A 14027-nucleotide genomic window follows, 5' to 3' on the forward strand; every position below is an offset into this window, starting at 1 on the left:
AAGGAAAACAGAATGAGATGCTTTCAAACAACAAGAGGGAAATTATCAATACTAATTCCACCTGGTGCTTCCACAAATGCTACTGTGAGCTTGATATTCACAGCGTCTATTCAGTGAAGAATGAGATTTATTGAAACAAAAATTCAGTGTTGAGAGATCACATTCTTATAACATCTCTCCATATGGGAGTGTATTAAATGCTGCTTGTATATTATGTACCCTGCGTGATAGAGAAGTTTTCCCCAAATGCTTGGTATTTATAACTCACTGTTGGATTCCAGTGAGTGGGATGGCTTACTTAAACTGCTTTATTGTTAATGCATCTATCGTACAATTCATACATCTCTGACATAGTTTGTACAAGTTCTTTGAAACATTTATTTTTAAATATAACCTGTAAATTTTGTAAGATATCTCCATTCTGGGTGTATGATTAGTTTTATTTTCTGGGTAAGTTTTCATGTTTTATTTGCTGCAATGATCTTAATAAAAACGCTACATTACAATATAGTTCTTAAGGAATGACACATTACACCAACATTGTCCAAAAGAACTAATTAATCAAACATGATTAATTTTAATGTAATTACTAAAGAAAGATATATCATTTTATTATGACGCTCTAGCCATACATTTTCAAAATATGCTTATTAAACAGTAAATGTCAGATAATGATTCAGTTAGTTACATTTTTAGAAGTCATTAGGATCGATATTCCTCTGCCATAAATGAATTGAATAATAATTTCAAATACAGAGTTAATTTAATAAAAAATATGTTTTGAACTAAGACAGATATAATGAATAATAACCAATCATTTTCTGGTTTCAGAGTAGCAGGGAAGATTAATTCAGTGTCTATAAGTTTCCTTATCACACTTGGCCTATAAATGTGATAAAAACAAATGAAGCAAAACACATGAAGTAATCCCAGGTTTCAGCTTCATTAGCTCTTTCAGCAAAAAGAGATCAGACATAGTACTTGGGGCCTTTGTATAAACTGAATACAAGCTGCATGATGTTTGAAAGTTTTTGATATTTGAATAGACATTTTAATAATACACAGACACAGATAAGAGATGTGAGTAGGTGGCTTGAGGTTTCAGAGTCCCTCCTGCAGTGTGTTTAGCAGCAGGTACAAGATAAATATCCAAAAAAATCAGATTAAGGGATTAACAGTAGTGATTTTGCTATGGGTAAGTGAGCAGGGCCAGTGGGTGGTTTGGAAGGGATTTTTGAGTTCTTCTTTCATTTTTCCTACTTTTACATCAGTGCATTTAGGCCTGGGCAATTAAAAAAAAAGGCATATCCTAAGGAGAGTGAAGGCCATTTGAAGGTGACAGGTGAGATTCAGCAGGGGTTAAATAGGAGAAACTATATCTTAATTTACGTTTCAATTGGGCAGTGACATACGAAATTTTGTGTTCTCTTTTTAAGTGGTTTTTTTCTTGAAAGACCTTATCAATGACAGTTGAAGAATGGGGAGAAATAGGGACCATGTTTAAGATCAATGTGGCTTCATAAATTAAGAAAACAGGTGAAATGTATATTTTGAAAGAGGTCCCTTTCATTTCAGGGTTTCAGTTTGGTCAGTCCTCTACAAAATTTTGAGACAGATACTAAATGAATAAGGACTAAGAGGAAAAAAAGAGTTTCAAAACTTCCCTGGGCCTCTGTCTCATCTATGAGAGGTTCTCTACAAAAAGTATTGCTCCAGATAGGATTTGATTGTTTAAATTTGTATCTTTATCCTGTACCACACGCACTTAAAGCTCAGACAGTCATCTCATCTCCTTTTTTTTTTTAAATAGAAATCACACAAAAAAGATATCTATGTATCAGTTTCTAATACCTAACAGAAAAGTCTTTTAAAATATTAACATAGCAATAAGCAAATATGTACTATAGGATTAAACACTAGCATCAAAAACAAACAAACCCAAAACAAAGAACCAACAAAATTTTCTCTTGTTTTTTGCCCCTTTCAGATTTTGGAGTTTATGAGCATTGCAGGAGAGGGGCATGAAGAATCACTTATTTTATTTTAAAATTTTAAAATAAATGATGCCATAATGATGTATAAATCAGATTATTCTTTCAAAAACATCGATGGGAAAGCCCAGGTGATTTGAAGGGAAATGCTCTTTCTAATGAAGAGAGCCAAATAGGATCTGTCTCTAATAAATTAGTACAATCTTTTAAGATTAAAAATAGCAAACACATTTTTAAATAGTCTGATTATAGCTTCAACAAGTCAAACATACATTTCTATCTAGCCTATAGTTTTAAAAAGTCAGTCTATGTGGGTTTAACTTATCATCCCTTATTCCAATATAAAAAAAGAAGAAAAAAACAAGTCATTTTTGAACATTAAGATATTCATAAAGACTGTATAAAGTAAAAAACAAAAACAAAAAAATCTTCACAGATTGTTAGCCATCTCTTTCAACGATTTCTCATAAATTCTTCTCTGTCCTTATCAGTAGATAACCCCCATCTCAGAAGGAAATACTTTCCAACACTTCCCAATGAGATCAGTGATTGCTTTTATAAGAGCTACTGCTCTTTGAGATGTTTAGGTAAAGGGAGAATATCTTCTATTAAACCAGTCGACGCCAAATAACTACTCAAGGGGGATGTGGCAGAAGCTATTTTTAGCAGGTGAATCTATGCATTTTTCTCTTTGTTTTTATTTTCTCCACTTGCTGAGTATGTTTTAGAGCAGAGAGCACACACACACACACACACACACACACACACAAAGCAATGAGTAACTCAATCATCTTTTCAATTCTGCCATTTGCCTATAAGGTCTTTTTTCTTTTTTCTTTCCCTTTTATGCTCCATGCTCCTGAATCAAAGTGTTCAGATTGGATAATATATTGCTAATTTTGTTGAGTTTGAGAGCCAACAAAACAATGGAGCCTTCTAACTTAAAACAATTTTCATCTTCTGCCTTTGCACCCCCAAACTCACAATTTGGTGAACAGTACACTACTTGCAAGTGATAAAAAGTTGAAAGGTGGTGGTGACTAGACCTAATGCTATTTTCTTATGCCATCTAGCTATAGAATTGTTGTTTGTTTTCATACTTTAAAAAAATATGTCTATGCTTTCTTTTTTTTCTTTTTTTCTTTTTTTTTTAGTCAAGTACTTTCTTAAAGAAACATTAGCACCACATTGGCATAGCTGGCCAAACAATAAATGGGAAAGCAAAATGTGCTACATCTTCCATTTTAAAGCATTCTCCCAAGTGCATAAACTAGTAACAGAAACCCTGAAGCCACAGTGCATGAGATGGTTTCATCTACACAAACATTGACATTCCAAGGAGGGGAAGGATCCTCAAGGGACACCAGGCTTTTTTTTTTTTTTTTCCCAAAGATTTTTCAAGGAAGTGATTTCTTCTCAATATTCCATTGGACTATTAGGATGAGTGTGTGTGTGTGTGTGTGTGTGTGTGTGTGTGTGTGAGTAGGGTGAGTATTGGGAGAGTTTTTCCTTATCTCTAAATGAGTGGATTCTGATGGAAAGATGCTTTCACTTTTTTAGTGGGTCTTCCTCATTTTAAAATGTTCTAATAATACAATTATACTATTTGAGGAATTGGGAATGGACATTTGACCTAGGTTTTCAGTGTTGTCAATTAAACTGGAAATCAACCCATAAATTGAAAGCTCACTCTTACACGTATTTATAGTTCTTTTGTAAATATCTTGATATTGCCTCATCTTAAAATTCTAAAGTAAAGCTTACAGATTGAGTTGTAAGATTTTATGTGCTTCCTTCTGTCAATACTGGGTCATTCTGCTGTACTATATAGTGATCAGCTGGCTTTTGGAGTTGACAGCAATTTGACTTCTAGTTTTAAATCATTTGAAAATAAGATAGAGGGTTAGCATAATTAGCTAATTTTTAATTAGCTGATTTATGATACAGTTGAATAGGACTATGTGTTAGAAAAAATTAAGAAAAGTAATATGACTTTCCATATTTAAACTTTCCTCACTGGGATATTTTTGGTTATGAATAGAATTATTAGTGAATCAAATAAGTCAACAGACACTCTTAGAATTAACATATTCACCTATGTCTGGAAACATATAAGTCTGTAGAAGGTTGCATGTAACATGTTATTGGTAGCCAGTAATTTTAAAAGATATACATTAGGAATAAGAAATAAAAATCAAAAGTGCCATTTTGGGAAAATGGATCCATTATCTCAACCCACAGAACCCATATGTCTAGAAAACAGATGAAGAGCAAAACCACCTATGGTTTCTTTTACATTGTCCACAGTGATCAGAACATAGCTCAGCATGCTGGAGGTGCTGAATTCAAATAACACTGTGGACTGATGTTAAAATACCGGTTGGCTGAAAGGGACATCCATTAAAGAGGCCTCTTTTTGCATAAGTTTGGAGATACAAGAAATCTGTTTTTTTCTGGCCTCTGAACCTTGAGGTGAACCAGAGGGATGAAAACTAAAGATGCTATTTTTGTTTTGCATGAATACTCTCCAAGAATAAAAGGGATATAATTTACATGAAATAATCAAGTCTGCTTGCTTTTTACCAAAAAATTCTAAGGCAGATAAAAAGATATGAATGATGAATGATTTGTTGTTTTAATAAGAAAACCTTGATATATAGACAGGAAATATTTTTCTAGGTCAGCATGGACTTGTTCTTATCATTGGGTTTTCTTGATACCAATTTTCAATTGAATGGATAAGATACATCCACGGAGGACTAGAAGCCACTCTTCTAAGCAGACATGAGTTATGAGCTAGAAAATTTCTAGCTGTGAAAGGAACTTTTGCCTCTCAATTTGCAACTCTAGTTAAGCATATTTTTGTCAAAAAATTTAAAAATATATGTTTATGGATATACTTCCAAGGATAGAACAAAATATATTCAGGAAAGTAAATTTGTGACTTTTTATTAGTTATTATTTCAGCATTTGAAATCTTGGGCTTAAAGAGAGGAAATAACTGTGCTTTCAAAGTGAATAGTCTCATTTATGATATTAAAATAAGTATTATTAGATTTGGTTTCCCAGGTGGCTCTGTGGTAAAGAATCTGCCTGCCAAGCAGAAGATGTGGGTTCGATCCCTGGGTTGGGAAGATCCCCTGGAGGAGGTAGTGGCAAACCCACTCCAGTATTCTTGCCTGGGAAATCCCATGGACAGAGAAGCTTGGTCGGCTATGGTCCATGGGGTCGCTAAAGAGTAGGACTGATTGAGCGACTAAACAACAACAAATTATTCGATTATTAGTAAATGCCTGGAAGAGTCAGAACGTGCTAACAAAAGGAGTAACCATCCTTTCACTTGTAGAAATCTTTGTTTTTCTCCTTTCTTTTCCTTTCTCTGCTTTCACTTTATATTTATAAATCCAAATGCAGAATTCAAAATCAAATTGTAGATTCAAATGTTTCTAAGTTATTTTGAAAGGTGTTTTAAAAGAGATTGAACTGTTAGCTTTTAACAGATAGTTAGTTGGATAGCCTCACTGACAAGAACTGGCATGTCAAGAGCATTCAGCTTATCAATTTTCTAGCTATACTGTGAATGGGTTGTTTATAGAATTCTTTGCATCCTAGCAACTCAAGGGCTCTGATCTTGATGCCCTCATAGCAACTCAGGATAAAAATCTGGAGCTTTATCTTTTTAATCCTTATACCACCCCTGTGAGGTAGGTAGATTACATATTGCCCCCATTTTGCAGATGAGGAAACTGAGGCACAGAGAGGTGAAGTGACTTGCCCAAGGTCACACAGTGGTGAGTCCGTGGCAGAGTCGTCAGATGTTTGTTTCTTCAGCGAGAATAAGAAACCAGGATTATTAAATTCCTAGCCTTCTGCTTTTTTCTACTCCTCTCTGGACTCGCCAAACAAATTTGTATCAGTGGACTTTGTGTCTTATTTTTCTTGGAAGGCATAATTGGGGAGCTTTTCTTTCCCAAATGTTTGAGTTTTGAGTACCCTTCCCCTCTGTGTCACCTTTGGCTCCAGGCTTCCTCTTTAGTTTTGCTTTCACCTTTTACCGTTTTGGCCAGACTCTTTCATATAACAAACTACAAAATAGCACCATTGTACTAAAAAACAGAGTTTTACATACTGTTTGATATATCTTGTATTATTGATATGCTAAATTTACATAGTGCTCTATATGGAAGAAATAAAAAGAGAGAAGTACTGATCAGGTCACACACTAACTCATCTCTTGAAGGAACCATTCAGAGTTTGAGACTTTCTATGCTTAAAACATACACCTAAAATGATTGGCCTCAAAGTTGTAACTACTTGCATCTTTTAGCAAGATGTGGAAAAAATAAAGCTTTGTGTCTAAAATAAATGCATCCAACTTATATTTGGTACAAATGCCACAGATGGAATCTTGTGGGTTAAAAACTGGTGTGCTACTTAACTGCTTGCTGCTGCTGTTTAGGAGGCCAAATTCAGCAAATATAAAGGTGATGGAGAAGGGAGTGGGATAGAGGAACAAGATTATCAGACACTGTAAAACAAACAGCCTGTGTTGCGTAGAAAGAAGTGCAAATAAAAAAATTAATAAACCACTTAGACAAGCCTGCTGAATGAATGTCTCTAGCAGCCAAGATTCAGAGATAAATTTAGTGCAACTGGATCTATACAACACCCATGCATTTGTGGCTCTTGAGAGGCAGGGACTAAGATCTATATATATATTTTCTCTATAGAACATTATTGATAAAGGATCAACAGCAATCTACCAACTCCAGGGTCATTTTTGCAAGGTGCAAAGCTTTGAACAATCACTCCTAAAGACAATGTTGGAATGTTTACTTATTTCATTGGGGGAAATGCCCATCTTTTGAAATGTTATCAAACTTATTTTTGGTAGGTCTTCTGGTGTTTAACAGGTAACTCGTGCAGAGCGAAGGATCCTGCCGGTGGCATGTCATTCTTCACTCTTTAGGAAGGTCTTCCTACATTCTGTAGTTCTTGTTTCCTGCACTCCCTCTACTTGTGTTCTTCAAATGTACTTCCTAAAAATAAGCGAGAAAAAGTGACATTAATTTGATGAATTTTTATGTATCCAACCCATCTCTTTCTAACATTGGATCTCAATCTTCATACCTTATGTCTCACCAGTCAGTTTAATAGACAACTTGGGCCAGGGCTTTCTGAGAAAGACATAAACAAGTGGATGACCATGAGTTTTTAATTTAGACAAACCTCACTAAAGCTACTTCTATTTTCCCTTGATGGCATGGGGACCACAAATTGCTTTGTAATCACACAAAAATATGTGTTTATTCATCTGCCACTATCACAGGTTCCTTGATAGGAAGGGGATCCTTAAAATCCAGTCTTCTGGCTTGGAACATCTTTTTCCTAGTGGGAAAAAAAAAAAAATCACATCCTGGGATCATCCTCCATTGTTTTATTGCTTTTGGTTCTGTTTTAGTTTCTGTAAAAAGGAGATAACTTTTCATTTTTTTCTTTTTCTCCTCTGGAGAGAGGCAGAGGTTTTGAAGTAGAAGATTGGGAAGTTTTGTAGCTGATTTGGAATCTACAAAATCACAGACATTCTGAGCTGTGCTCAAATCCTGGTTCTTCTGTTTTCTAGCCATATGAACTTGTGTAAGTGACAATCTCCTGTGTCTCAATTTCATCCATAAACTGGGATAATAATAGTTTCTACCTTTTAGGATTAAGGATTAAAAAATTAGGATATAAAATCACTTATAATAGGCCTGGAACACCGTGAACACTACCTAAGTATTACCAATTGTTATTTACTATTATTATTCAATCTTTATTGGAAAGGAACTATTCTTGGATTAAACATTCTGGGTTCCTTGTTTTGATGCTACCATTCACCCATCAACAACCAGTTCTGTTATCCAAGGAATACTGAGTTTTGCTTAGAATAGAAGCCCTATAATAATAGGGACATGTCTCTGCTCACTGTTACAGCTCCATGTTTACAGCAATGCCCAAAACATTTCAGGTGCTCAATAAATACCTATTGAATGAATATAATGAACCCTCTGATAATGTGCAGAATCAAGTCATTATACTTCTTCTGTAATTATTATTTTATCCTTGAACCTACTTAAATAGAAACATTTATTTAGACAAATAAGCTGTAAAATAAAATCCAGAAGGAAATGACATATACATGCAGAAACATCAGGTGCTGCTTCTCTTGATTTTCCTTCTAGTCAGGAGGCCCTTAGAGAAGGATGTAATGGATAATTATTGGTACAGAATGAGGTTTAAGGATTCCTTTTTCCCAGGAACATTTTCCATCCAGACCAAAACCAAGGGTTCTCATCACGGGCACTGGAATCTCCAAATCCTTCCTTCTGGCTAAGGAAATGATCACTCTCACAATCACTGTAAGATATTTAAAGACCATTGTGAGGGAGCTTGCAGATCACTCAGACCTGAGAACTAGAGAGGGTGAGAAGCTGGGGCAGAGTCAACTACTAATCCCTGGAAATGATACCTATTGACTCAGACCCATAGGGATTTGATCATTTTTCTTACACATATTTTCAGCTCTACCTGGAACATTAGAGTGATCAACAAGTCCTTTATAAAAGCAAGTCCTTTATAAAAAGTTAGTACTTTGCACGTTGATGGTGAAAATATCTTATACCTCCTGAAAAGAAGGAGGATGACATCATTGTGTAAAAATGTTTATTAAAATATCTAGCTCAGTGGCCACTGAAAAAATCTTTGTGGGAAGAAAATGGGCATTCATGTAGGAGAGCTTGAGATGCTATCTGTTTACAATCCTGACACTTTCCCCTCTAATATCATACAACTTTTACCAGGTTCACTAGACATGCATTTGTTGCTCTACAAAGCATCAGCTGTTAAGCTACCGGTAAAGTTTTTATTTCTAACCTTACACCTTATTCTGCTTCTTAAAGGAGTTCTCTGGAAAATGGAAGAAAGACATATGCAGCTACAGAGTAGACATACTATTGTCCCAAACTCTTTGAAACATTTCTGTTCAGTTCTCAACAGACCCTGCTGATGGTATATGGCTCATCAAACCCCCTTAATCACTATTATTAAGGACACTATTGCTCTATCAAACTAGTAACCAAGTTAACAGGACTAAAAATACCCTAATTTGGGTTTTAACCTCTTTTTCTGTTTACAAGGTATGACAGCTTAGAAAAAGGATTTTAAAGAATCTGAATAAAGCCCATTCTAAGGAAATACTCCAGAATGAAATGGTTACAAGCAACAAGAAAGCACATGAGGTATTTAATCTCCAGTCTTCTTCTCAAGCCAAATTAATCACAGGTTTCCAGATAAAAAGTTCAGGTATCTTCTATACCTCTCTCTTCACATTCATGATCACTGTAGCAAAAAGAATTGAGGTTAGTTTGGCCAATCATATAGATCTTATCCCTTTCCCCAATTCAGAGATTCTTTCTTTTCTCTCAAAGCAGAAGTGTAAGGTGTAAAGTCTGAGTGGAGGGATCTTCTGGACTCTCTTCTGGGACTGTCTCCGCATCACAGCAAAGTCCTGGGCAGAAACTCACTTGATAAAGCTGACACTGCTCCAAGTAGCATGGTTCCCATGCACACAGGCGTATGATGGAGGCCATTCAGAACCAGCTGGGATGTCGTCTGGTTTGCATTTGGCTCTCTTCCCAGGCTCTCACATGTGACTTCTTTGTTGCAGACAATGACAGTGACAAAACAAAAGCACTCAGGGATTTAGTCTCAGTTGCATCTGTTGCTTTGCTCATTGTTTTAATTTAATGACGCGGGCCACCCTTGACAATGGGTGGCAAGTGGAGGCCTGCTAGAAGCATCCGTCGGAGCTGGCACCCTCCTTCAGTGCACTTCTTGAAGGGGTTATGAAACTGTCCCACATTCAGTCAAGCAAAAACTTTTCACTTCAACAGCCTGTCCAAGACAAACAAACCAGCTAAAACTGTGTCTAGTATGCAACTAGACAGATTTTTGAAAGGAAAACAGTAGTGAGTAAATACTGTTTCCTATTGACACCAGAGAAGGTAAGATTATTTACCAAAAAAAAAAAAGTTGGTCCTCAAGCTCACTGGGGTTGACTGAGGAAACATACCCTCGGAAGGAAGGGTTAACTGACTCATGAGGGAATAGGTTTGATAGGGGTTAATTTGTGATATACATTATTACACAGTGTATGCCATACACAGATATATAGGAAGCTGGAAAATGCCATGAAGGGATCATTCACATTCCCCCATTTTTCTCTTGGCGATCCTAGCTCTTAGTTTTCCAATGGAAAACTGTCCACAAACTTAAGTTCCCTGAGAGCTAACGACAATGGCAATAATAGTTATCTTGATTAAAATTTGCACACATTTTACAGTTTACACAGTAATCTCCATGAATCCTCCCAACAACCTCAGGAGATGACGTTGTTTGCATTGGTATCATTCACAATCTAAGGCTCCTGAAGATTTAGTGACTTGCTTGAGGTCACATAGGAACAAACTGATAGACCTAGAACTAATAGTAAAACCACCCATTATTTTCATAAAAGAATAACAGTTCCACCAGTTGAACATGTGTATGTGCTGGTCACTGTCTTGTAAGTGCTAATTGTAGACATTTTCTTATTTAATTCTCATAGTTCTCTCAGAGATGGGTACTACTGTCTTAGCCATTTTACCTTCATGAAATATGAATAAAAAACAACGTGCCTGATTTCTTACAGTGAAGATGTGAACATGTTTGGGATTTGTATCAGTCACTTCTGATCCTGGAGCTCACCAGATAGATACTCGACCATGGTGCCTCCCAAAGAGGTAGACCAGTATCTGGTGATGCAAAACCCAAGTCTCTTTCCAGTAACAGTAATTGATCATGTCATGAGTTGCCCATGATCCCAGATGGTGGCAGATGCTGGTTTAGAAGGTAAGGCAAGACTGTAAACTAGGGAAGTAGGTACCCTCCCTTATCCCAGTGTGAGCTGAGTCCCATTTGTATGCTATTAATGGAGGTCTAGTAGCACAATATTCATTTAGCAAAAGCTAACCATGTGAATATGATAAGCCCTTATTTTCTCCCCGCCTATCTTTGTAAGACATTGCCTGAGAGGCAGAATCTAAAAGGATTATAATAGCCCCTTTAAATTTTAGGGAGGAAGCATTGATGTTTTCAATAGACTATGTTTCCATCTCCACCCACTACAAACAAGTTAAGAATTGTATGACATAAACTCTAAGAAAAGCCTGGAACCCTATAAAAATTCTGGGAAAATACTGCCCATCATGGAATGTTAATAGCCTATTGTACAGCCTAAAGTTCTAACTCAGCATTGACTTTCTCCTAAAAAGGGCAAAATAGAAAAAAAAAAAAGGCAATGGATGATTGAAGAGATGGCCCAGATGTCAACTTGTTGAAAAGGATGTGCCCTGGCTATTTTGCTTGCTTAGCCTGGAGAAATGTGAAATATTGGATGATGATTTAAATGTCCTAATATCAACTTCGATATCTCATTATTTCGGGGGATTATAAGTCCGAATTCCAGGAGAGAGAGGTCAGTCTTTCATCTCTGGGAGCCAAGTAGAGTGAGTGTCATGAGATCAACTCAGTGCTCTGGGATGTGACTTTTAAAACCGAAGGACAAGGTATACTTTTCAAGAGATGTATGCTCCTGGTAGAGTAACTGCCTCTTCAGCAAAGAGATAGGTGTAACAGTCTGGGCACAGTGTTGGTCTGCCCAGCCCTCGTTCTATTTATGTTTTTCTGGAAATGACTTCACCCTATCTTTTATGTGGTTAGAGTGGGAAAGGACATTTTTTCCAACATGATTGTCTCCTCTGACCATGCATGGTAGATGGGCCCCACAGCCCCCTCCCATAGCTCAAGAGTGTAGTGGGGACATCAGGGCAGACCCAATTTCTGGGAAACCCAAGACTTCTTTATTGGCCATCTTTGGCTCAAGGACTCCTCAGTGGCTTTGCTGACTTTTCTTTAGACGGTACAGCCATCTAGGATGCTTCTCCCCAGTCATCTCTCCTCCTCGGTTTCACTGAGGTCAGACTTGCACTTGCATTCTGCTGGCTTGCTCAGGCTTCCCTGATCCTCTCCTATTGCTTTTCACATGGGTATTTCCCCTCATCAAACCCTTGCTCCTTTAACCCAGTATCATATACATTTCTCAGAGAACCTGGATTTATATACCTAGCTTGGATCCCAGCTTCCAACACAGAACTGTGTGACCTTTGGCAATTGTTACGTTGTCCTCGCCTTCTCAGTTTCCTGCTGTAAAATGAAAGGGGGGAGTAAGAGCACCCACCTCATAATGTTGTGATGATTACATGTGATCACCCTTACACATCTACCTACCGTAGCTGTGTGCAAGAGAGCCAGCTGTTTCAAGGGCCCTTGGTTTAGCTCTCATTTGTGAACTTGATGGCAAGAGCTGTCCTGGCTTCTGTGCTGTCAGAATCCACTTTGGGTCTGCCTTTGTTGTGGAATAAATTATTTAAGTGTTTGCTCTCCCACTAAAAAGTAAACTCCTTGAGGGCAGGTAGCATAGTCCCTTCACCTCTATCTCCTCCTTGGATGTGTGAGCAAAGTGGCGAACCAGGAAAAGCTTGTTAAATTGATTTGCATCTCCTGCAGGAATGGTGGAATAGAGTTCAGGTTAACAGCAAGCCTTACATGGTTTCCTACTTCTTGCTGTGCACAGAGCCCCTGTCCTGTCTTGGAACTTACAGCGGGCAGATTGCAGTACAGTAAATATCAGTGAAGAAATGAAGAGAGAGCACAGCGCATAGTTCACATGCTGGAGTCCATCTTGAGTTTGGATTCTGGTCTGACCACTTGTTAGGGCAAGACCTTGGCAAGACATTTAGCCCCCTTAGTCCAGGTTTTCTAATTGTACAGTGTGGGAGGGGGCATAATTATAACATTTACCCTTCAGGCTAATAGTGAAGATTAAGGAGGTGATTTGTGGCAGCCTTTAACTCAGGGCATGTGCCTAATAAATAACAGCTATTACTATTGTCTTTTTAGAAATAGTTCCTGTTGGGAAAGCACACCCCATGCTTGAGTACTGCCCTTTCTCTGACTGGGGGGGGGGTAATAGTTACTTACTGGGTGCCCAGGGCACCCTTGACTGCTGCACTAGAAGATGCATAACTCTTGTTTCTAGTGACAGGTCCATCCCTAGGAATCCCCCAGTTTAGGGAATGTGTTTATCCTATAATTATTCACAGATTATCCTGTCTTGGCAATTCCTTACTTTTCAAAGGATACCACCTGACTCTGTTTGAAGTATTTTTGTCTGTGATGTAACAAATCACTACCAAAATGGTTTAAAAGCCTGAAAAAAGAAAAAGGAAAGGGAAAAGAAAGCTGAAGGGTATTTTCCCTTACTGGCAAGAGTTATTTATGTTGCCTTTAATAGTCTTGAAGGATGTTGTAAAATACTCCAGGGCTGCTTAGGCTGTTGATTTTATGGGCAGCCTGTTTTGTTAGCTGTTTGTGTTACATTTTTAAATTAAAAAAAAACAAAAACAAAAACAACTACACTTTAAGCACACTATCTTTCCCAGAGGGAGTTGGTTTTGGAATTGCTGAAAGGTTCAACCATTGTGGTATTTAAAAAAGTGAAACACCAGATTCTAGCAATTTCACTGATATGTGCTAAAGATTCAGCATATTTTTACCTAAAAACTGGATTTGATTATTTTTTTCTCTTTAGCCTCCAAAATAGCATTGTTTCATCTGACATAAAACATATGTTGGAGTCCTTACACTCATGTATGCAGTAATTTATATTCCAATGTTCTGGGGCCATGTGGGGCTCAGGGTTGTTACCTTTTGGTATCATTTCAATGCAATAGTGATGAGTTCAGAGATTAGTAGGAAAGGGTGTTACCCTCTTTCACTCATGCTTTGTGTGTGTGACAAATCTGGGCAGAACATTCAAATACTGTGTTCTGAATTTTCCTCCTCTGAATTGAGAGAAATTTTGCAAGTTTGGAAGGCTTTTCTGAACTTTTAGGATGA

At 37.2% G+C, this 14027-nt stretch overlaps 1 protein-coding gene across 8 annotated transcripts in view; it reads right to left on the bottom strand.

Moving 5' to 3' along the window:
- Nucleotides 1–354: 354 nt before the first annotated feature.
- The window catches only part of IGF1 (insulin like growth factor 1), a 78658-nt gene continuing 64985 nt past the window's right edge, over nt 355–14027 (bottom strand). For 4 of the 8 annotated variants that reach the window (XM_086401048.1, XM_086401047.1, XM_086401049.1 and 1 more), the window contains exon 5: nt 6808–7030. Coding sequence is in view for 4 of the 8 variants with exons in the window: in XM_086401053.1 (XP_086257179.1) it covers nt 6971–7030 (60 nt within the window). In the remaining 4 variants the exon portion in view is untranslated. Of the gene's footprint in view, nt 7031–14027 lie in introns of all 8 variants that reach the window. The other 4 variants (XM_086401052.1, XM_086401051.1, XM_086401054.1 and 1 more) reach the window with 2 other exon arrangements.

The sequence above is a fragment of the Bos grunniens genome, chromosome 5 (assembly GCF_055505025.1).
Source record: "Bos grunniens cultivar Pamir isolate PY7600 chromosome 5, Bosgru_T2T1.0, whole genome shotgun sequence".
In the NCBI taxonomy this organism is placed as follows: Eukaryota; Metazoa; Chordata; class Mammalia; order Artiodactyla; family Bovidae; genus Bos; species Bos grunniens.